This window comes from Panthera tigris, chromosome D1, assembly GCF_018350195.1.
Source record: "Panthera tigris isolate Pti1 chromosome D1, P.tigris_Pti1_mat1.1, whole genome shotgun sequence".
In the NCBI taxonomy this organism is placed as follows: Eukaryota; Metazoa; Chordata; class Mammalia; order Carnivora; family Felidae; genus Panthera; species Panthera tigris.
In genome coordinates this window covers 98,126,737-98,150,215 of record NC_056669.1, presented here as the reverse complement: position 1 = coordinate 98,150,215, position 23,479 = coordinate 98,126,737, and the positions used below count along the sequence as shown (strand labels likewise).

Here is a 23,479-nt window from a genome sequence, read left to right as displayed (position 1 = left end):
AGGTAAAAAGCACCAACCTTGGAGTCAGGAACCCAGGATGCATCTTTAACATCTGATCCTCTGTTTCCTCACCTGTAAATGGAGGGGATAATGAAAATGTATATACCCCATGGCTCTTGTGAGACTTAAGTGAGGCAGTACATGGAAAGTTCTTTTTTTTTTTTCACTTGTGGTAAAAAACAATATAAAATTTATCATCTTAACCATTTAAAAAATTTTTTTTAATCTTTATTTTTGAGAGAGAGAGAGACAAAGTGAGAGCAGGGGAGGAACGGAGAGAGAGGGAGACACAGAATCTGAACAGGCTCCAGGCTCTGAGCTGTCAGCACAGAGCCCCGACGTGGGGCTCGAACCCATGAACCTTGAGATCATGACCTGAGCCGAAGTCGGACGCTCAACTGACTGAGCCACCCAGGCACCCCTTAACCATTTTTTAAGTGTATAGCTCAGTATAGTAGATTCACCTTATGGTGAAACAGATCTTCAGAACTTTTTCATCTTGCAAATCTGAAACTCTAAGCCCATAAACAACAACTCCACCTTTTGCATAAAATACTTTTTGCAGTGTTTGGCAAATTGTCAGTACTTACAGTGTTTAGGAGCTCTGGACATAACAGCTAGTATTTTTCCTTGCCCAGGTTCATGTACTGGACAGACTGGGGGGAGAATGCCAAGCTAGAAAGGTCTGGAATGGATGGCTCAGACCGGACTGTGCTCATCAGCAACAACCTAGGATGGCCCAATGGGCTGACCGTGGACAAGGCCAGTTCCCAACTGCTCTGGGCTGATGCCCACACTGAGGTGAGGATACTGCTCCTGTTGCTTCCCGGAAGCCTGGGAAGACAGGAGAGGACTGTTGAGGATCTCCACTCAGGGCTCCCAGTTGACTCACGACCACCCCCCACCCTCTCCTTCCTCTACAGCGAATTGAGGCTGCTGACCTGAACGGCGCCAGTCGGCACACGCTGGTATCTCCCGTGCAGCACCCATATGGCCTCACCCTGCTTGGCTCCTATATCTACTGGACTGACTGGCAGACCCGTAGCATCCACCGTGCTGACAAGGGTACTGGCAGCAATGTCATCCTGGTGAGGTCCAACCTGCCAGGCCTCATGGACATCCAGGCCGTAGACCGGGCACAGCCACTGGGTGAGAGAACCCCCTAGGGCTGTGAGCCAGAGCTGGCTTTCCGGGGGGGTGGGGGGGGGGTGGGTATCTCAGTGACAGAGATACATCCAGAGCACAGAGATCCTTTTAGAATCTCAGAGACAAGGACCTACCTAAGCCCCCTTCCTGGATCAGGCTTTGTTCCTTCTGGGTGTGGCTGGTGCTATAACTACATGATGCTGTCACACCTTCAAAGGACTTCTTCTACCTCATCCCTGTTGGGTACCAAATTCTGTCACTTAGAACAGCAGAGAATCAGGCAACTAGGGCCCTTGTAAGATTCCCACAGTATTCCAGGCTGGGTGTCAAAGCTCATGTTCTCGCCTCACCAGGTTTTAACAAATGCGGCTCTAGAAATGGCGGCTGCTCCCACCTCTGCTTGCCTCGGCCCTCGGGGTTCTCCTGTGCCTGCCCCACTGGCATCCAGCTGAAGGGAGATGGGAAGACCTGTGATCCCTCTCCCGAGACCTACCTACTCTTCTCCAGCCGCGGCTCCATCCGGCGTATCTCGCTGGACACCAGTGACCACACAGATGTGCACGTCCCCGTCCCTGAGCTCAACAATGTCATCTCCCTGGACTATGACAGTGTGGATGGAAAGGTCTATTACACAGATGTATTCCTGGATGTTATCAGGTAGGAATATCCCTGAAACCTCCAGAGGACACAGATCTGTGTTTGATCCCTGACCGGGTGAGGTTATGGTCTCTGTTGACCTCTAAATAGACTGAGTGATTTGGCAGCTTGGATAGTGAGTTCTGATCCTGACTTGTTTGCTTATCACTCATAACAGAGTTTAAATTTGACGTTTTTGTTTGTTTGCTTGTTTCCAGATTAGCAGAGAAGCCCAGTATGTAAAACGGACATATCAGGCTGGGGACCTGGAGCCTTTACCCCACCATTGGGCCCTGTGGGGGCTCCAAGGATCCCCTAAAACTCATTGATGAGTAGGCCATGTAACTAAACCATGTATCTGTATTATAATACAGGAGCCCTGGCCAAATGCCAAGGCTTGTGATGGTTTCCAAGGTTGTGTTTTTGTGGTTTTAAAAATATTTTTTGTTTTATTTTACTTTTTATTATTCCTTCCATTTTTTTTTTTTACCCCACCATAGCTGAGGAATGTGATTCCCCCCACTAGTGTGAGGGGTTTACCATGACAGAGATTCTCACGTGAAAGAATAGGGGCATTCCCTGCAGTTATCTCTGAGGGGTGTATTAGGGTCTCATGCTGGGGACAGGTGGGAATACATAGTTTAGAGAAGTCCCCTAAATGTTTGTGACATACCCCCACCCTGGTGTAGGGCTAATGGAAAAATGTACAGGTAGGTTTTGACAAATGTGCCTTTCTTATAATTACCACCTAGCAATCTTTATCCCTAAGGTATATAGGGAATTACTAACCCATCTTCTGTAAGACATGGGCCCAAACATCCACTGTTAATACCAGGAAATACTCTGTCCTCCCAAGAATTTTTTATTCATTAATTCTGCTAATATTTTGAGTACCTACTGTTCTAGATGCTGAGGAATGTACTTACAGAGATGTGGTCTCTGCCCTTCTGGAGCCTCTAGTAGGGATCCAATTATGGGAACATGGATTAAAGGGACTTCAGTCTATTTCTGGTCAATCCGGTCAGTCACCCAACCCTGAGCTGTTCCCTCAGGCGAGCAGATCTGAATGGCAGCAACATGGAGACAGTGATCGGGCGTGGCCTGAAGACCACCGACGGGCTGGCAGTAGACTGGGTGGCCAGGAATCTGTACTGGACAGATACGGGCCGAAATACCATTGAGGCATCAAGGCTAGATGGTTCCTGCCGCAAAGTGCTGATCAACAATAGCCTGGATGAGCCTCGGGCCATTGCCGTTTTCCCCAGGAAGGGGTAAGTTTATGGCCAGCAGAAAAGAGACCCAGGGAAGAAGGGCCTGATGAAGGGTCCCTTGGAAGATTCCTCTGTATTCATGGTATCAGCGTGTCCCCTGTATTCTGTCAACCTCTGGTACCATCTTCCCATGCCTTGGTGATGATGGCAGTGTTGTACCTTAGGTACCTCTTCTGGACAGACTGGGGCCACATTGCCAAGATTGAGCGGGCAAACTTGGACGGCTCTGAGCGGAAGGTCCTCATCAACACAGACCTGGGTTGGCCCAATGGCCTTACCCTGGACTATGATACCCGCAGGTGGGAATCCTGTCCCAATTGCTTTCTGGAAATTGGGTGGGCACAGGAGAAGATGGTTGAGATTCAGATAGTGAAAACAAAAGAAAAATAGAAAGCTCCTTGGTAGGTGAGGAGGGAAAAAGCAGTGAGAAGGATGAGGGAACATATTTTTAGAGCAAAGGTTGCTGAATATAGCCCTCAATCCTCAGATGGATTTTGCTTGTGTGGTTTATGTGTTTTTGATTTGAGTGTCTTTAGCAGAGCACGTCCTCTGGCTGGACCACACGTCCCATGACCCCTTATTTGTCGGAGGCTGATTTTTTGCGATTGTTGCTTTTCTGATCCCTTTGCTCATTGGAATTTGCAACTCCTTGCCTAGATAAAAAATGCTAAAGGGCAGGAAAAGAGGGTGAAAGGGGATTTGAGGCAGTTTCTCTTTCTGCCCCCAGAAGAGGGGAAAGGAATCTAAGTCACCTGGAGAGTTGGGATAACCTCAATGAGCTCCTTATAGACCAAGATCTCTTCCTTAAAGAGTGTTCATAAGAATTTCGGCTTAGATTCTTGGGAAGGAGCCAAAGGGTGATCAGGTTGCTGAAGATGAGCCTGCAGGGTGGCTCTTCAGAGGTCACTAGGCTTTCTACCCCGCCCCACACAGCTCTGGCCCCCCATTTGAGTCCCCAGCTTCCCCTCTTCAGCATTGGGACTTGCAATGACCTCTCATCAAGGGTGCTTTATGACCGCTCACAGCACCTACTAGTTAGCTCAGGAGGGAACAGATAGCTCCTTGCAGGGAAGGACTGGGCTTCTTGGCAAGCATTTTGAGCAGCCTTCTTCTCACTTTTCCTTCTCAGGATCTATTGGGTGGACGCCCATCTGGACCGGATTGAGAGCTCTGACCTCAATGGGAAGCTACGGCAGGTGTTAGTCAGCCACGTGTCCCACCCCTTTGCTCTCACTCAGGTACTGGCTCAGGAGAGAGGTAACTAAACCTCCTTGACGGGGGGTGTTTCCTCGGGGTTCCAAGTTGGGAGCCTCAACCCTAGTTGCTACTTAACGATCCTGCTACGGAAGCTCATTTTAGGGGTATTTCCTGTACACTGAAGCCTTGCCACCATGTGCCTGCTACTCCTGCAACACCACTCCATGTTCTAGCATTTGAAGGAGTGGCTCTCAAATGTAGGTTCCTGGGCCTTGGCATAAAAAGAATCTACTTCATGAGGGTTGGGTCCAGGAATGTGCATTTTAACAGGGTCCGTAGTTGATCCTAGTGCTGTGTTCCCAATATCTGAGTCCAGGCAGCTGGCTTAGTGGCAGTAGGTTGCAGTGGCTAAGAGCCAGAGTTTTGAGGCAGCCAGCCAGTTGGTACATGCTTACTGAGTACCTCTAATCTGCCAGCTCCATGGGTTCAAGCTCTGCCTGCGTCATTGAATGACTGCGACTTTGGATAAGATACTGAACCTCTCTAATACCTGTAGAATAAGTGAGTTTAATAATAGTGTCCTCCTGAAATATACACAAAGCATCAGCACAGTATCTGGCACTCAGTGTGTGTTATTTTTAATCTTTTTATTTATCACTGGCTATCATTTTTGAGTTCTTATCCTGTAAAATAGTTCAGGGAAGGGAAAGAGGAGATCTATCAAGCCTGGAGCCACAACAGGGATTCTCAATTATTTAAAAACCCTTGTTCTTTTTTGACAAACTTCCACTTATCTGTCTTGTATATTATATCCTACCAGCCAATAAAAGTTTGGCTCTACTTAACAATAAGTTCCCCACCCCCGTACTCCAAATGTAAAACTATAGGATGATAATGAATGTGGTTTTTCAATCTATAAGTTTCCCCTGGGGTTTCTGATGTATACCTGGGAGCAGGAGGGGAACCACCTTCATTGCCCTCCCCACCCCTGGTTGAGAATCTCAGGATCACTAAATTAGAAGGCAGCTTCCCCTAGGGACACCTGGGTGGCTCAGTCGGTTAAGCGACCGACTCTTGGTATCGGCTCAGGTCATGATCTCACAGTTTGTGGGTTCGAGCTCTGCATCACTGTTAGCTCAGAGCCTGCTTGGGATTCCCTCTCTCTGCCCCTCCCCTGCTCATGCTCTCTCTCTCAAAAAAAAATAATAAAATTTTTTTAATGTTTATTTATTTTTGAGAGAGAAAGAGGGAGACACAGAATCCGAAGCAGGCTCCAGGCTCTGAGCTGTCAGCACAGAGCTCGACACGGGGCTCGAACTCACCAACTGTGAGATCATGACCTGAGCTGACGTCAGACACTAACCAACTGAGCCACCCAGGGGCCCCTAAATAAATAAACATTTTTAGAAGGTAGCTTCCCCCAGAAGTAACCAGAGGATTTGGGCCAGGGCTCTTTGTGAAGGGCCCAGAAGACCAGCGACCTTAGAAGGACCCCCTGGCCCTAAGTTACTCCTATTTGCCAGGTACAAGAACTCATTTATTCATTGAGCCACTCAGTCAACTGACTGGGGATGAAGTGTTAGTACTGGAAATTGAGAAGGAAATGAAAGACATTTCTGTCCTTGAAGAACTTAATCTTACATGTCAGACATGTAAACAAATGACCGTGGAGTGCCAAAACTCACTTGTAGAAGGCACAGAAAAGCATGGAGGAACGAATCCCATATGGACTGGGGGAGATTTCCTGGACAGTGCGATATGGGGGACACACAGAAGTTGGCATGCTGGATAAGAGACACAGGGCATTTCAGCAGAGGGGGTACACATACCAAAGCCCAGAAGCTGTACCTGAGGTCAGACTGTTGAATAATATTTACTCTTTATGGGGTTTCCCTGTTGAGTAGCAGGACAGGTGGATCTACTGGACAGACTGGCAGACCAAGTCAATCCAGCGTGTCGACAAGTACTCAGGCCGGAGCAAGGAGACGGTGTTGGCGAATGTGGAAGGGCTCATGGATATCATTGTGGTTTCTCCTCAGCGGCAGACAGGTGGGCCCCTGGGTCCTGAGCCTGCTTGCTTCCTTACCATCGGTGGGGTGGTTGATCATCCCAGCGACTGTATTAACAGTCCCTGAGTTAACAGACTGAGACATTAGAGCCACAGGAGAGCCTTTTGGTTCCCATTGTAAGCTCTTCGACCTTTTCAGCCCCATGTGGTTATGCCCCTTCTGCCTTACTGTCCCTTGGAGTGAGGTAGCCGTGGAGCTCCTCCTTGAAGAGAGGTAGGTGTCAAATTGGGAGACCCGATTCTAGCCCAGACCAGACACATACCTGCTTTGCCTCCAGGGACCAATGCCTGTGGTGTGAATAATGGAGGCTGCACCCACCTCTGCTTTGCCAGAGCCTCTGACTTCGTGTGTGCCTGTCCTGACGAGCCCGATGGCCGGCCCTGCTCCCTTGGTGAGTTGGACTGAATGACGCCCTGGAACAGCAGGGTCCTTGGAGTGGCAGAGGATCATTAGCCTCGGTTTTGTCCTTCTGGGTGGGATCCCCCTTGGGGAGTCTTACAGCTGAGTGAGAGAACAATGAGTTTGAGCTTTGGAATAGCACAGACCTGAGTTTGTCCAGCTTCTGGCATTTACAAGAATGGAATTCAGGTCTCCTGAATCTCTGATCCCTGCGGTGGCCTGTGAATTGCTGTCTTTTCCTGACCTTTGTGCACCAGCTAGCCCATCCAGAGCTATTGAATATTGGAGTCCAAATCCTTTTTATTTACAGTATGAAGAGCCTCTAATGAGGATGCGTAGGATTAAGGCAGCTATAAGATGGCTCTGTCAGGTAACCCAGGATGCTACTCTTGGATCATATGTAGAGATTTGGGGCTCTAGCGGCTCACTTCAATCCTCCTATTCTCTTCAGTACCTGGTCTAGTGCCCCCAGCTCCCAGGGCTACCAGCATAAGTGAAAGGAGCCCTGTGCTACCCAACACACTTCCTACCACCTTGCGTTCCTCAACCACCCGGACCCACACATCTCTGGAGGAGGTGGAAGGAAGGTAAGTGAATTCAATATGGGATTGAGGGCTCCTTTCTCCAAATCACCATCTTCCACCGGCAGAAGACCACAGTCTTAGCTCGATAATTCTGGCACATGGGAAGTAGGTCACATCATGAGCCACCCGTCCCTGCTCTTTGGAACTGGAGATGATATATAGACTTGTAGATTGTTGTAAGTGGATCTTTTAAGAGCAGCTTTAGAGAGAGAAATCACTCAGAGGAGTTCCTACATGGCATTCATCCTTCCTTTTGGTGACATTTGTTCTCATAACACATTTAGTATATGGTCTTGTCCTACAGTTTGCTTAGAAGCTGCCAAGTCATAGTGGTCTCTGGGCTGTGGCTTTATGACTTGGAACATCCCCAGGGATGTAATGACTTTAGCTTATAATGACCTCAAACACACATGCACGTACATGCACGTGTACACACACACACATGTATACACACACCTTATTATTAAATAAGCAAGCATAAACATGAACAGTTCTCAAATCAAGTATAAAATGTTTTATTTAATTAAGTTGATGGTGCTATCCATTTAAGATGCATCCTGATTTGAGGCGCCTGGGTGGCTCAGTCAGTTAAGCTTCCAACCTTGGCTCAGGTCATGATCTCGTGGTTCTTGAGTTTGAGCCCCGCTTCGGGCTCTGTGCTGACAGCTCAGAGCCTGGAGCCTGCTTCAGATTCTGTGTCTCCCTCTCTCTCTGCCCCTCCCCAACTTATACTCTGTCTCTCTCTCTCAAAAATAAATAAAACCTTAAAAAAAAAAAAAGATGCATCCTGATTTGAGAGTTTCAACTGAAAAAATGACCAACCTCAACTATGAGATGCCACTGATTGTAAGACACATTCCTGTTCCGGAGATGTTGGAATAGAGAACAATACAGATCTTAAAATTGATTAAATATGATATTAGATTCAATTTAGAAAAATTCTTATGTTTTTTATTTATGCCTTGCAAAAAATAATCTGAAAATGCAGCCAGGAATAAAGGAGAAATAAGTACCCATGTATAGTTCCTCTTAATATTTTCTATTTTATATATGTATACATTTCAAAATGATTACCACAGTGAGTTTAGTTAACATCCATCACCACACATAGCTACAAAGTCCTTTTCTTGCGATGAGAACTTTTAAAGATTTACTCTCTTAGCAATTTTCGAGTGTATAATACAGTATTATTGACTATAGTCACGATACTGTATATTACTTCCCCAGGACTTATAACTGGAAGTTTGTACATTTTGACCACTTTTACTGATTTTATCCACTCCTCCTACCTTCCACCTCTGGCAAGCAGCAACCTATGAGTTGGGGATTGATGTTGTTGTTGTTGTTGTTGTTGTTGTTTTTAGATTCCATATATAAGTGATAATTGCACAATATTTGTCTTTTTCTCTCTGATTTATTTCACTTAGCATAATGTCCTCAAGGTCCATCCATGTAGTCACAAATGGCAGAATTTCCTTTTTATGGCTGATTAATGGTGTCTATCTTTCCAGACATTTTTCTATTTACAACATTTTTTTCCATTGTAATATACCAGTCTCTTTATTCTTATTATCAACTTTAGCTTAAAAGATAATTAACACTTGATGTCAATTCTGAAAGCAGAAACATAGTAATAATCCCAGAGGAGAACTCTAGATTCATGTCTTTAAAATTATAAAATTTGGGGCTTCTGGGTGGCTCAGTTGGTTAGGCATCCAACTCTTGATTTCGGCTCAGGTCATGATCTCACAGTTGGGTCTGAGCCCCACATCAGGCTCGGCACTGACAATGCAGAGTCAGCTTGGGATTCTCTCTCTCCTTCCCTCTCCCTCCACCCCTTCCCTGCTGGAGCATGTGCGCATACGCGTGTATGCTCTCTCTCAAAGTAAATGAATAAACTTAAAAAAAGAAAAAAGAAAGTTAAATAACAAATAAAATAATAAAATAAAATAATAAAATTTGTGCAGTGCCTGGCTAGCTCAGGTGGTAGAGTATGTGACTCTTGAGCTCAGGGTCATGAGTTTGAGCCCCATGTTGGGCATAGAGTCTACTTAAAAAATAAGCTAAATAGGGGCACGTGGGTGGCTCGATGGATTAAGCGGCCAACTTCGGCTCAGGTCATGATCTTGCACAGTCCGTGAGTTTGAGCCCCGTGTCAGGTTCTGTGCTGACAGCTCAGAGCCTGGAGCCTGCTTCAGATTCTGTGTCTCCCTGTCTGCCCCTCCCCCGCTCACACTCTGTCTCTCTGTCTCTCTCTCTCTCAAATAAACATTTACGAAAAAGTAAATAAAGTCTGAGAACTGGAATTGGGGGTATAAAAGTAAATAAAATAAAATTATAACATTTGCACATGAGCAAATCTGTCCTATTTGCCCCATATTCTCTTTTTAGAAGTTTGTATAGAAAAGCAAATACCCAGACATAAACATGTATTTTTCTCATTAACTTTTAAGTACTATCAATCATGATTAATCTGATTTTCTTTAGGATAGTTTAGAAAACTTTCGAACCCTACTCAGTTATTTTCTTAGGGTCACAGTCTATTTGAAGACTCCATGCATCTTGGTTTCAAATGTTCTTGCAAGTAGCTTTTCTCTAGCCTTTTAGGAGATGCCTTATTTATTTACTTATTTATTTTCTGAGAGAGAGAGCACATGCACACACAGGGGGAGGGGCAGAAGAAGAGGGAGAAAGGGAATCTTAACCAAGCTCCACGCCTAGGCCCAGTGCAGAGCCCGTTGCAGGGCTGTATCTGACAACCATGAGATCTTGACCCGAGCCAAAATCAAGAGTCAGACAGGGGCACCTGAGTGGCTCAGTTGGTTGAGCGTCCAACTCTGGCTCATGTCATGATCCTGCTGTTTGTGAGTTCGAGCCCCACATCAGGTTCACTGCTGTCAGCACAGAGCCTGCTTCAGAGCCTCTGTCTGTCTCTTTCTGCCCCTCCCCTGCTTGTGCTCTCAAAAATAAATAAACATTAAAAAAAAAAAGTCAGATACTTAACCAACTGAGTCACCCAGGCACCCCAGGAGATGCCTTTAATTGATTGTTCATAATGTGCCACAAAGAAATTACCTCCTTAGCATTTCAAGTTGGTTCCCTGATCCCTCCCTCTGGATGTCTTGCATATTCTCTTTTGAAAGAATGAAGAGAAGAAAAACAAGGTTTTTTTCAAGGTCTGTTTAGACCTTGTGATAATCTGTATCCAGTCAGAGGTTTGCTTGGCTGGTAGTTTCTTCCAGCTCATCCTGGTAGCTTAACGAACCCTACTATTGATATCCTTAGTGTTGTCTCAGCAGACTTCTAGCTTACTTCCAGACCTGCTTCTCCTTTTTAGAGGAATCTTCTTTACAGAGTACATATTTTGGGGTGCCTGGGTGGCTCAGTCAGTTAAGTGTCCAGCTTCGGCTCAGGTCATGATCTCACAGTTTGTGAGTTCGAGACCCACGTCGGGCTCTGTGCTGACAGCTCAGAGTCTGGGGCCTGCTTCGGATTCTGTGTCTCCCTCTCTCTCTCTCTCTGCCCCTCCCCCACTCACACTCTGTCTCTCTTTAACTCAGGAATAAATAAACATTTTTAAAACTTGTTTTTAAATTAAAATAAAAATAATAAGCGTACATATTTTTTTTTTTACGTTTATTTATTTTTGAGACAGAGAGAGACAGAGCATGAATGGGGGAGGGTCAGAGAGAGGGAGACACAGAATTGAAACAGGGTCCGGGCTCTGAGCTGTCAGCACAGGGGCCCGATGCGGGGCTCGAACTCACGGACCACGAGATCGTGACCTGAGCGAAGTCGGCGCTCAACCGACTGAGCCACCCAGGCGCCCCTAAGCGTACATATTTTAAAACTCATTTAAACATGATATCGCATCCCGAAGACAGTGACTCACACTGATTTCTCTGTATTTTCTGGTCTGTGCTTCTGATGTCTCCCATCAGGTACAATCAAATATCAGCAAGCCCCACTCCAAAGCCTTTCCCCCTGTCCTTCCCAGGACTTTCCCCCTTTCCTAGAGGAAGGCAAGGTCTTTATCGAATACAAGTAACCTTCACATTCAGTTTTCTCTGCCCCACAGATGCTCTGAAAAGGATGCTCGGCTGGGCCTCTGTGCACATTCCAATGAGGCCATACCTGCTGCTCCAGGTGAGCCCTGAGGGCCCAACTGTTTTAGAAAAGAAGGTATAAGGAATCCGAATTTCCACTGATACCTTCCAAAACCTTCATAGGGACTCTTTGGGGTTGTCCAACCCATTTCTCAGGCTGAATCCATAGAAAAAACAATCATTAGTTAGCCACCACTTACAGAGTACTTTCCATATGCCAACCATTTGTTAAGCTGTATATATGTGTGCCCGTGCACACGTGTGCACGTGTGTATATGTATATACACAGTCACGTGTCATTGCCAGCAGGCTAGGAGCGGTTTATTATCGCTCATCTAACTATCTCCTCTAACTGATGAGAAAACATAGGCTTCAAGTTAAGCATCTCGCCTTAAGTCACATGGGTAGTAAATATTGGAATTGGGATGAGAGATAGGACCATAGATCTCTTCTCAGCCCCCTACCCTTACCCCTGCGGCCTCTTCCCTGGCTATCCTCAGGTGGTGTGGGATCCAACCCCTACCAAAGGAACCCTCGTCTTCCCAGCCCTCACGCCAGCTGGAAGATTGTCCGTGGCCCCCACCTAGTGTCTCTCTGTTCTTCTAGGGGAAGGACTTCATGTCAGCTACGTCATCGGTGGACTCCTCAGCATTCTGCTGATTTTGGTGGCAATTGCAGCTTTGATGCTGTACAGGTAACCTCAGCCTCGCTGCAGGGGCCACATGGTCACTGGTCCTCATTATCTGTGCTCTCCTGAAGCTCCACATCGTGCTGATCTAACCTCTGACCAGCCTCACGTCGAAGATAGGTCCCTGGTCAGAGCGAGGTAGAACCTGAACTCTGATCCTTCTTCACCATTCACAGCCCAAGCAGGTTTCTCATATTAGGACCACAGCAGCCCTCGGGATTCTCTTTATAGACGAGGATACAGAGGGCTTTACCCAAGGTCACACGGGAAGAGACAGAGCTGGGACTGATGCTGCCATCTTTGCTTGTCCTCTGCTCTGCCTCACCTCAAACCACCGAAGGTGGAAATGATCTTCTCTTCACATAACCACGGCCTTTACCCCAATATTGTTTGATATGTCATTGCTCAGTAGGGATCATCCTGGGAAGGTGGAGTGTGTGTCATTTTCAGTTTAGAATCCTTTTTATGACCCTCTGTATATTTTCTCCAAATGCTTTAAACACAGCTTGCAGCAAAAATACCAGGATTTTGCTATGCTGCTGTGGCTCCTGCTTCCAACAACAACAACAACAACAACAGCAACAACAGCAACAATAACAACAACACTAATAATAATAGTAACCGTTACTATTTAGTGAATATGTATCAATGCTACATAATACAGGTATTATTACTCCTCACTTTACAGATAAGGATCTGAGGCTCACAAAGCTTAGATTATGTCTACCAAGATCCCAGCTAGTAAGTAACAGATGTGGGATTGAAACACAGATCTGTCTTGACACAGTGGATTAGCTATCTATTGCAGATTATTCCCAAATTTAGCAACTTAAAATGACAACCATTTATTATCTCACAGCTTTTGTGGGTTAGAAATCTGGGTGCAGCTTACTTGCATGCCTCTGCCTCAGGGTCTCTCCCAGGCTACAGTCCAGGTATCAGCCAGGGTTGTGGTCTTATCTCAGGGCTTGACCGGGGAGGGATTCCCTGCCAAGCACATGCGTGTAGCTGTTGGCAGGATTTAGTTCCTCACAGGCTGTTGGACCGAGGGTCTCAGCTCCTTGCCAGCTGTTGACTGTAGGTCACTCTCATCCATTCCCTGCCTTGTGGGGCCTTTCCAAAGGACAACTGGCCACTTGGCAGCTTGCTTCCCCAGAGCTAGCATAAGAGAGAGTAAGGGCAACCTAAGACAGAAGCCACACGTTTCTCTGGAACCTAATCTAGCATCCGTCACTTTTGTATTTTCTGTTCTTCAGAAGTGCATCACCAGGGGCGCCTGGCTGGCCTAGTCGGTGGAGGGTGCAAGTCTCGACCTTGAGATTGTGGGTTTGATCCCCACCTTGGGTGTAGAGATTACTTAAAAAATAAAAAAATAAATAAAAAGAAGTGAGTGAATCATCAGGTGCGGCCCACACTCAAGGAGCAGGGATTCAGAAGGTGGGAGAAGCAGGAGGCGAGGATCTCTAGAGCTGTCTTAGAGGCTGCCTACCACATTGAGGTTGCAACTTCCCCAGATATCACTCCGATAAAGATCTGAACTAATTTCTCCTCACCTTTCCTCCTAAAGACACAAAAAATCCAAGTTAACTGACCCGGGAATGGGAAACCTGACCTACAGCAACCCTTCCTACCGAACTTCCACTCAAGAAGTGAAAATTGAAGCAATCCCGAAACCAGCCATGTACAATCAACTGTGCTATAAGAAAGAGGTAAAAATTAAAGTTTATATTCAAGGTGGTTGTTTGTTTGTTTGTGTTTGTTTCTGGAGGGGGGAAGGATATGCTCCAGTTGCCTGAATGGATCAGTGAGGGATGCCGGGTAGTCCCATCTACCATTTTGGAAGTCATAGTGCACAGAAGAAATGAATGTGATTTGGGTTTCTGGACAGATGTAGACTCTCTGAGGGACCGGCTTGAGGGACCTTAGTGAGAGCAAGGTTAGAAAGCAGATTCCAGAAGGTCTGAGTCTGAAAGCATGGGAGTGTGCGCCTCCCTGCCAGGAGATATTTTACTAGGCTCATAGGTGTTTCCTCATTTAGTCATCATTCCCCTGCAGTGAGGCCCCTGTGAAGCACCCCAGATGCCTAGACAATACCCCTCAAAACCCAACAGCTCCTGGACTCTCCCTTTTCTAACCTCTGATCCAAGTTGTTGGCACCTATGGCTGGCAATGGCTGGGTTTTTTTGTTGTTGTTTGTTTTTGTTTATGTTTTTGCTGTTCTTCCTCTTATCACAGAATCTTAAGAGATTTCTCTAGAATTTTGAAGGTTTACATGCTTTTGCTCTCTTAACTCCTTTGTTGCTTCAGTGAAAAATTATTTGCTGAGTGTTTAGGCTTGAAAAACAGTCCCATTTCCACAAGGAATCAGTAGCCTGGGATTTCAGATTTTCCTAGTCTAATACAACCGCTGCTTTTTCTAAAATCCTGTAACCCTTCATCAGAAGTTATATCCTTTATGAAACCCTAATCGTTCTACTCTCTTGGCCTGTCTAGCACAGTCAAAACTTGCCCTCATATCTACAGGGCCACCATGCATAACGAGTGCACTTTACATAATAATCCCATGCTTTCTGGCTCCATGAGTTTCCATATTAAAAGAGCTTCCACTGTAAGCCAAAACAGAACCTGCAGGGATAGTTGTCAGTTTTAGGGATGGTAGATCCCATTCTCACTTAGTATCTTTGAGAGACTCTTGAGTCTTAGGTTCCTAGAGTGTCTGATGCCCCAGAAAAGAACCATAATAAGGTTCACAGGTTAGAACTTACAAGTGTGTGACCTCTTTTCTTCTGTTGTGTGCTTTTCCTCAGCAGCTCTTTCACCCCTCTGACAGTCTTTCACCCTTTCTCTTCTGATTTCCTCTTGATTTCAGGTACCTGTTGCACTGTGTTTGTAGAGGGAGTGGTGTTCTCCTCCCCCCCCCCCCCCAGACTGCCAGTGCCGTGTCCCCCACCTCTCCCTAGCTTACCCAGCGTGTCTCTGAGGTGAAGACACTGCACGGCTCTCTCTAATCTTATGCTAATTTCAGCTTGGAGGGTGTGCTGGGGGAATGAGTGTGTGTATACGCACGTGCACATGTGTGCTTGTGTGCTTGTGTGCTATCTGTGTCTGTCTCTGCTCTATTGAGGGAGCTGTCACTCCCAGAGGGCAATCAGCAAAGTATCCTCTTTAATGCAGGGGCTCAGTAAATGTCTGTGGAGTTGAATTGCTACTAAAATAGAGGAACATTTGCAGAGCTCTCAGTGGGAATACTGTCCCAGGACAGAATCTCAGCCATGGTTCGTTGTGTCCTGGTAGAGGTGGCATTTTGGTTGGTATCCCCCAGAAACCAGGAGTAAGACTCCTCTTTGAGAAATCCACAAAGGGAGAAGCCTGAGTAGAACTTAAGGCTGTCCTTGGAACAATCCCAGGTTGCTTGAGAATGGCCCCAAGGCTTGTGGGAGCAGAGCCAGAGTAACCTCCCAGAAAAGGTTATAGGGTCCCAAAGGATTGGCACTCAAAATCTAAATAAGGAGATTTTCTAGATTCCTCCTGTCTTACCTCCCAAAAGTTTTCTCCTTAACAAAATTAGGAAGAAGAGAATTAAGAACAAAAGAGCACAGGAGGAGTTTAAAATCCCAAATAAATGCACATTGAATTGCCTTTGTCAATTACTTTTGGCCATGCATATCAGCATGGTGTCCCATTAATAAATCACAATAACAATGTAACAATACCTAACATGATTTAACGTATCTTATGTGTCAAGCACCTACTAACTGCATTATGTGTATCATAATTGAACCTCATTGAACCTTCACCGCAACTGGTTATGAGGTCTGGATACTGTTATTCTCCCCACACTGCAGGTGTGGAGACTGAGTTTAGAGATGCTGAGTAATTTGCCCAAGGTGACATAGCCAGTGAGTGGATGATGCAGGACTGGAAGCCATGGTTCTCCCTCCTCCCTGTCTTAAGAAGGGTAATAATCATCCTAGCTGCTACTCTCCTTTTAGGCCGACTCATCTGTTTGCTCTCTGACCAAGTCTCCCCATTTGTTTGTGGGATCTTTGTACCCCTCACACCTCCTCTCACCCCATCTACTTCCTTTTCCGGTTCACCGTGAGATCCTTTTAGAGAGCCAGCCGACTGACCGTGTCTCCCCACCCTCCACCCTAGGGCGGGCCTGACCATAACTACACCAAGGAGAAGATCAAGATTGTAGAGGGAATCTGCCTTCTGTCTGGGGACGATGCTGAGTGGGACGACCTCAAGCAACTCCGCAGCTCACGGGGGGGCCTTCTGCGGGATCATGTGTGCATGAAGACAGACACAGTGTCCATCCAGGCCAGCTCTGGCTCCCTGGATGACACGGAGACAGAGCAGCTGCTGCAGGAAGAGCAGTCTGAGTGCAGCAGTGTCCATACCGCAGCCACTCCTGAAAGACGGGGCTCTCTGCCAGACACGGGCTGGAAACATGAACGCAAGCTCTCCTCAGAGAGCCAGGTCTAAACACCGTCGTTCCCTTCCCTCCCTGCCTGTTCCCTCTCCTTCATGGACTTCCGGTCCTTGTGCTCACTTATACAACAGGCCCCCTTCCTATGTGCTCGTCCTTCTCCTCCACCTCCCACCCCATAACCGCTCCCGGGTCCTCCGCGGGAGCTGTTTCCACCTGAGTCCATAACTACCTGTGCACAAGAAATGAGGGTGCATCCCGAAAATTTAGACCTGGATTTTACCGCCAACTTCACCTCTTGCACCCCATCCTGAGCCCCCAAAACTAGGCTCAGTAATGATTCCTCCTCAGTACAGAGCTTTTCCCTGGTACCCTGCCTCACAAGAACTGATGATCCAAGACTTCCCTCTCTCCCATCAGAGCCAGCCTGGCCGCTTCTCTAAGAGAACTTGCCCATCAGGGGCTGGGGCAGGGGTCAAGGGTAAAGAGAGAGATGAAGGATAGAGGCTGAGAGAGGAAGGAGGAGTGAGCCCAGCTGGTATGGGCATCTGGGAAGCCTCCAGCCTCAAGTGCATTGGTAACATGAGAAAGCTTTTAGGGTGGTTGGGCCGCGTGTCCTGTCCATTGCTGGCAGTGGATATTATTCTTGCCCTAAGAGCTGCTGCTGTTGTTTTTTTTTTCAGCTGCCGATATTGGTGAGATCTGGGTGTGGCTCAATCTGTTCTTCCTCCTGCTAGTTTGTCTGGAAGCTTTTCTACCTTCCGATGACAGGGTCTTTACCGCATGGCAGCAGCTAATATGAATTCCCCCGCTGGTGCCACTGCTGGCCAGTACCCTTCCTATGTCTTTGACTCTAAGTCACCAGGTTGTGAGCAGGGGCTTGAGGAATGTGGGGCCCCGAGGGCTAAGTCTTTGCAACATCTTACCAGCGCTGTCTAGACCCAAAGCAGCATATCACCTGGACCTTCACGTTCTGCCACCCTCTCCCCGCTCATTCTCTGGGATTCTGAGCATAGAGACCGTGAAACAACTTTTCAAAGAAATGGCCAAAAGTCTTCATAAATGGTCAGGAAGAGAGATTGGGTTATAGACTTGGGGCACCCAGGGCCTAACAGGAAGTATCCATGAGGTTGAACCTCCTGTGTTGTCTCTCAAGTGCTCAGGGATCAAAGTTAGTGGACAGAGAACCTGTGGCTGTGGGGTGGTGAAGTTCCCATTCCAACTCTTTTCCCGGCTAAGTGACTGACTTTCCATGCTGTGATGCCATCACTTGGTTCGTGCCCATTCACACAAAGAGCGTGTGTCTCGTGCTAGCATCAGGGGAGTTGAGACCTTTTTCTCTGCCCTAAACCTTCTACATAGCCCCCTCCTTCCCCTCACCCCCCGCCCCAAGTTGCTTTCTCTGACTTAGCCTTGTGGTGGTGAGGAGGGCTAAATCAAGACACAAAAGTAGGGGGCAGGATGTAGAAAGGTAGAACCACTGATGAAGGGCTCTCAGCCTGGAGCAGATCCAGACCTCCTCCACCCAGGAACAAGAAGCAATAGGAGAGGACAATGGGCTGAGAAGAGAGGCGAGGGCTTGTAGGGGAAGTTTCCTGATTTGAAACCTCTCCTGTGGTTCTTGGTATTGAGAAATCAGCTGCCAAACATGTGAGTAAAAAAAAAAAAAAAAAGATAAGAGCAAAGCTTTTCTGGTCACTTCTAAGGCTGCTAGAGACAGGTGCCAAGCCCTTAGCTCTGTTGTTAGTAACCAAGCCAGGTCTGGGCCCACACAGGACAGCCTGGCCAGGCCAGCAAGTCTTTTCCAGTACACAAAGTGGGAAAGGCGAGGTGCCACTTATGGGATGAAAGGGGGACATTTCACATTTGACAGGGCAGGAAAAGAGCACTTTGGGTCCTCAGACTCTTGGTTGAGGATGAGGAGAAAGTAGAAAAGTGGCATTTTCTTGATTGGGAAGGGGGAAGGATCTTATTGCACTTGGGCTGTTCAGAATGTAGAAAAGACATATTTGAAGAAATCTCTATTTGAGCACTGATTCACTATGTAAAAAGCAAAACCTCTCTTGTCCTAAACTAATGGAAGTGATTCTCCCGCGCTCATGTGTAATGGTTTTAACGTTACTCACTGGAGAGATTGGACTTTCTGGAGTTATTTAACCACTATGTTCAGTATTTTAGGACTTTATGATAATTTAATATAAATTTAGCTTTTCTTAATCACTGTGCCTGGCTTGGAGTCATGACTAATCATTGCACCCGCTCTGTCTGGCAGACTCATGCTTTCAAAAACCTTCTTGCAACATCACCTTTAAGTCCTTGGGGGACGTGAGGATGGTGAAGAACAATAAAAGGTGTGAGGTTCCTGGTTGAAGGGTCAACTCCTCTTGAGGAGACAGGTCAAGACCAGAATTCATTGGCTTGTGAAATCCTCACTTCCTCTAGAACAGGGATGGCAGGTTTTAATCTCGAGTGTTGACTCTGATTGGTTGGCAGTGGCTGCCTGAGGTCCTGGGGAGACTCCAAGGGGAAAGTGTCATGATTATTAGTGACCTCTCCAGGCGCTGGAAGGAAGTATATGACATATATACTATATATCTTCTATTTCTGTTCTAGGTCTATGAGGACTTCATTGTCACAGAATTTGACTTTGCCTTGTGATGACAGTCCCTGGCAAGACTGTCAGATATAGTAAGAAAAGTACTGGGGACAAGAAAGGTTCATTAAGGCCCAGATATGCTACTAGCTCTTTTTGATCTTAGTAAAGTTTCGTAGTTTCGAAGAATGGATCAAATCAACACTAAGATTCCTTTTATTTATTTTTATTTTCTTCCTTTTATTTTAAAAAAGCTTCCTTGTTATAATTTATCCACTACATCTCAAGGCTAGGACAGGGGGTTGGGCTCCCTTCTCAGGTTCCTAATGATGATTAGGAATCATGGAAGTCCCGTGCGAGATGTAGAATTTTATGTCAGAGCCCAGTAGTTGATTTTCTAAACCACAGACCTTTTATAGAATAATGCTTCCGTTAATTCGTTTATCACTTACTGTGGGCCAAGCCTGACCACAGAGCTTAGAATCTAGCAACAGCCTCCACCCCCACCCTACATACCCCCCCCCCCAAAAAAAAAGAAAGAGAAACCAAGAAAGACTGAAGCCTCTTGTATTTAAATGACAAGAGATCTGACACTAATTTTTTTTTTTTTTATTTTTTAGATCTGACACTAATTTACAGTGTGTAACGCTTTCAACTTTGGTAAGGGATATGTGCACCAGAACAGAAATAAGTGGAATAGTTCAAGGACAACTATCCCCTCGCTCAACCATTCTTTTTTTCTTTCTTTTTTTTTTTTAATAACTCATACTGAGAGAAAAGCATTTTAAGTGATGAAGTCCAGCCTAAAGTATAAGCCTATATACCTGTAGAAAGTACCCCCTCCCAAAGGCTCGGGGTTATGAGCCAGGCCATGAACAGTGACCACTTGAGCTGAGAACTCAGGAAGAACTTTTCAGATGACAAGAAAAATTAATGCGTTGAGCACACACCATTTGCTTGAAAGCCTGGGAGATGTTTCTGGGAGAACAAAATTTGGTGACTACATTTTGACACCTTGTGACCACATGAACCAGTGTAATCAGGTATTCAACACTGCCTGAGCCTTAGAGATCCCACTAATCTGTGACTGTCCTGTCACTTCAGCAGGAAATGGGAATGGGAGAAGAGGCTGGGCCTGGTGGCCCAGGTCTTGACAACAATCTGGCACTGGGCAGATGAGTCAAGGACTAGCATCCTGTTTTCGGGTTATGCACATGCCTTGGCTTTTACTGTCCTGATGAGTAAAATGAAAAGGTTGAGCCAGATGATTGCTAAGGTTATTTCTGGCCTGAAACTTGTTTTTATGTTCCTTCCGAGAAACCTTAAGGATGAAACAAGAGTTGTCCTTATCTGGTTCTCTAGGTATAAAACCTGAAGCTGATGAGTAGGGAGAGAGTTAGTCAAATTCTAACCAACTGGACATATTTTTATAAGCTAATTATGTTCAAAACATAGTCACTGCCCTTCTTTCTATATTGCATGAACAGATGATGGATCCTAAGATGAAAAGATCTCTGTGGCCCATAGAGAGGTCTCCAAGGCATGATCTGAAGCTTTCACCAAACCTAAGCCTACAGCAAAGTCAGTGCTACATAGGAACTTAGAAAAGGCATCTGCAAGAGCTGAGGGTGTACAGGGTTCTAAGTGTAATGCACTGACATTCAAGAACATATAGTAAACTTCAGTTATTTCTACCTATGGACATAATGATTACAAATGGAGTTGAGCCCTTTTTATAGCTAAAAAAGTCTGTATGAGTGTGTCTTTTCTTCATATGTGAAAATGACTCAACTGATCCACTTAATAGGATGTGTGTTTGGGGATGTTTCAGGCAGCCTTTGTTTTGTAACATTCCCTCACTCACCCATTTATTTTCTCTCTAGATCATTCTCCCATTAAGCAGCTGGCAGAGGCTAAGCAGAGCTCAGCTTGCGGAACAGAGTCAAGGCTCCAACTCACAATTTTGGACTCCTTTGACATGATGTTAAAACAGATCCAGACAGCCTAATTAAGGGTCTGAGTTTAAACCCAAGGCTGAAGTTAGCCCCAAGCTACGCAATCTGCCTTTTTCATTTTACAAGACACAGAGAGCCAAGAACTCTCACTTATCTTGCCCTTCTCCGTAGTTTTCCCTGCAGCCCTAAAAGCCTGTTGACAGCCTGCTAATGAGGTCCCTATCTCTCCCTCTGCCTCCTTCCTCTTTGGTGGAGCTGATGCTTCTGTGGTCAGAGTTCTTGGACAGCCTGAATTTGGGGGGCTATGGGAAAATGGGCTATGAGAAAAGAGAAAAGGGTTATTCATTCCTTCATTCACTCAATACCTATTAAATGCAAACAGTGAAACCCGGGATAGGCTCAGAGGCCAGTCAAGGCACAAAAACCCAGAGCCACTTGAGACCTGTGTTAATGTCACCACTGCTGTTTCCAGGGAATAATGCACTAGGTACCTGGACTGAAAGTTGAAAGGAAGTTAATCATTGAAGCTGTTCCTCTTAAGCTGGAAATCTGGGTCCACGTCCCATGGTAGAGCTGTTTCTCTCCCAGAAAGCAGCTTGTGATTACGATGGAATGAGCACTGTCCCAACCCTTGGCAGGCTTTTCAGAAATGCCCAGCACATTTATTCAGCAGCCACAATGTTTGGCATCTGTTTACTGCTTCCAGTTGCAATAATACAGTGTTTGCCTTGATCTCTAATGCCTCCAAGGGGTTCACTGCCCTGTTAATATTTTCCTTATGTAGAACTACTGAGAGGCCCTTGGAATAAAGTAAGCACACATCACTCTAATAAATACATAGATAAATGCTGTTTGGTGATAATCCTGGACTGCAAAAGATGACTGGCCAAACATTTATTGAACACCTACTATGGAGCAAGATATTATGTTAGGTTTCTACAAGGCCTTACAGGATCTGCCACTCCCCTGCCCTCTGTTGCCTATCAGACCTCATCTCCTGCTACCCTCCTGCCAACTACTCTGCTTCAGCTATACAGGCCTCCCTGTTTCTCTAACCTGAGAGGCGTGTTCCCAACCTACGGTCTTTGCATAGCTGTTTCCTCTGGCCTGCACTTTCTTCCTCTAGATAAATTCATGGCTAACTCCTTTGCCTTCCTCAAGTCTTTGCTTAAATGTAACCTTCTGAATGAAACTTACTCTGATCACTCTTTATAAAATTGCAGTCTTTCTAACTCTACTTCCCAATCTCTTTCACCGTGTTTTACTCTTTTCTTTTCGCATTGCATACATTGTTTAATAACATACTATATAATTTATTTATGTGTTGATTGTCTATGCTTTTTCACTATAATGTGAGTACCATAAGAGGGACGTGTGTGTGTGTGTGTGTGTGTGTGTGTGTGTGTGTGTGTGTGTGTATTTTGTGCACTGATTATCCCAAGTGCCTAGAATAGTCCCTGCACATATTAGGTGCTCAATAAATATTTGTTGAATGAACGAACAAATAAATGCATGGAATCAGACATCTAATGCCCACTAGGGCTGCACCTAAACCATATAAGACAAAAAGGGATTTGCCATCTTGTTCTAAAGCTCTCCAGGATCCAGACTCCATACATCCTTTATTGAGCAAATTCCAGTTTACCATCTTGCTCTCCTTATAAATGTAATCTTCAACTTATTTCCGATAATATTTAAATAAAGTAAACATACCAATGACTGAAAAAGACTATTTGTATATGTTCCTAACCCATTTCTCAAAGGTTTCTGTGACCCTTGTTTGCTCTGCTAGGTTCTTTTCTCTTTTCCCTACCGATGGATCTGTTCTCACGTCCCTCCTTTTCACTCTCCACTCTCCCACTCTGTGGTCTCATCATGTTTTCTACTCTATGGAGGTGATTCCTAATCTTTTCTCACAGTCCTTATCCTGTATTTCCTAGATCTACTTAGAGATTCTGTTTGGATGTCTCATTGGTACCTAAAAGTAAACAGGTCTAAAACTAAATTCCTTGCCTTCCTTTTGAGACTGGCTTCTCCTGACTTTCTACTTCCATTTGGGCAATGACCCTCCCAATCCCTAGGTTCAAATCTTGGCATGTTTTTTGACTCATCTCCCTAAATGGGCCCCATCCTCACCTTTGCACTAAGTTGGTTGCAAAATCCTCCACTCTTTCTGGAATCTGGAATCTGTTCTCATCATTCCCACTGCTATCACCTCATATCAGACTCCTAACTGGGCTTCCAACTCTAACCCATTTTAGACAAACAAGCTAATTAGTTTTCCTAAAGAGAAGTTCTGATGTTGTCACTGTCTGATTCAGAAACCTTCAATAGCTCCCCATCACCTACCCGAAGTACAAATTCCTTACCTTTAGTATTCAAGACCCTCCAAGAATTGTTCCT

The 23,479-nt window shown here is 45.7% G+C and overlaps 1 protein-coding gene across 1 annotated transcript in view; it reads left to right on the top strand.

Moving 5' to 3' along the window:
* LRP4 (LDL receptor related protein 4) overlaps nucleotides 1-18,745 on the top strand; it is a 38,045-nt gene extending 19,300 nt beyond the window's left edge. Inside the window, exons 26-38 of the mRNA XM_007082190.2 lie at nucleotides 639-801; nucleotides 924-1,149; nucleotides 1,500-1,803; nucleotides 2,835-3,053; nucleotides 3,218-3,352; nucleotides 4,183-4,291; nucleotides 6,155-6,299; nucleotides 6,597-6,710; nucleotides 7,170-7,305; nucleotides 11,381-11,448; nucleotides 12,015-12,102; nucleotides 13,664-13,805; nucleotides 16,252-18,745. Of these exons, the coding sequence (XP_007082252.2) occupies nucleotides 639-801; nucleotides 924-1,149; nucleotides 1,500-1,803; nucleotides 2,835-3,053; nucleotides 3,218-3,352; nucleotides 4,183-4,291; nucleotides 6,155-6,299; nucleotides 6,597-6,710; nucleotides 7,170-7,305; nucleotides 11,381-11,448; nucleotides 12,015-12,102; nucleotides 13,664-13,805; nucleotides 16,252-16,584 (2,182 nt within the window). The 3' untranslated portion in view covers nucleotides 16,585-18,745. The remainder of the gene's footprint in view (nucleotides 1-638; nucleotides 802-923; nucleotides 1,150-1,499; nucleotides 1,804-2,834; nucleotides 3,054-3,217; nucleotides 3,353-4,182; nucleotides 4,292-6,154; nucleotides 6,300-6,596; nucleotides 6,711-7,169; nucleotides 7,306-11,380; nucleotides 11,449-12,014; nucleotides 12,103-13,663; nucleotides 13,806-16,251) is intronic.
* Nucleotides 18,746-23,479: the final 4,734 nt, after the last annotated feature.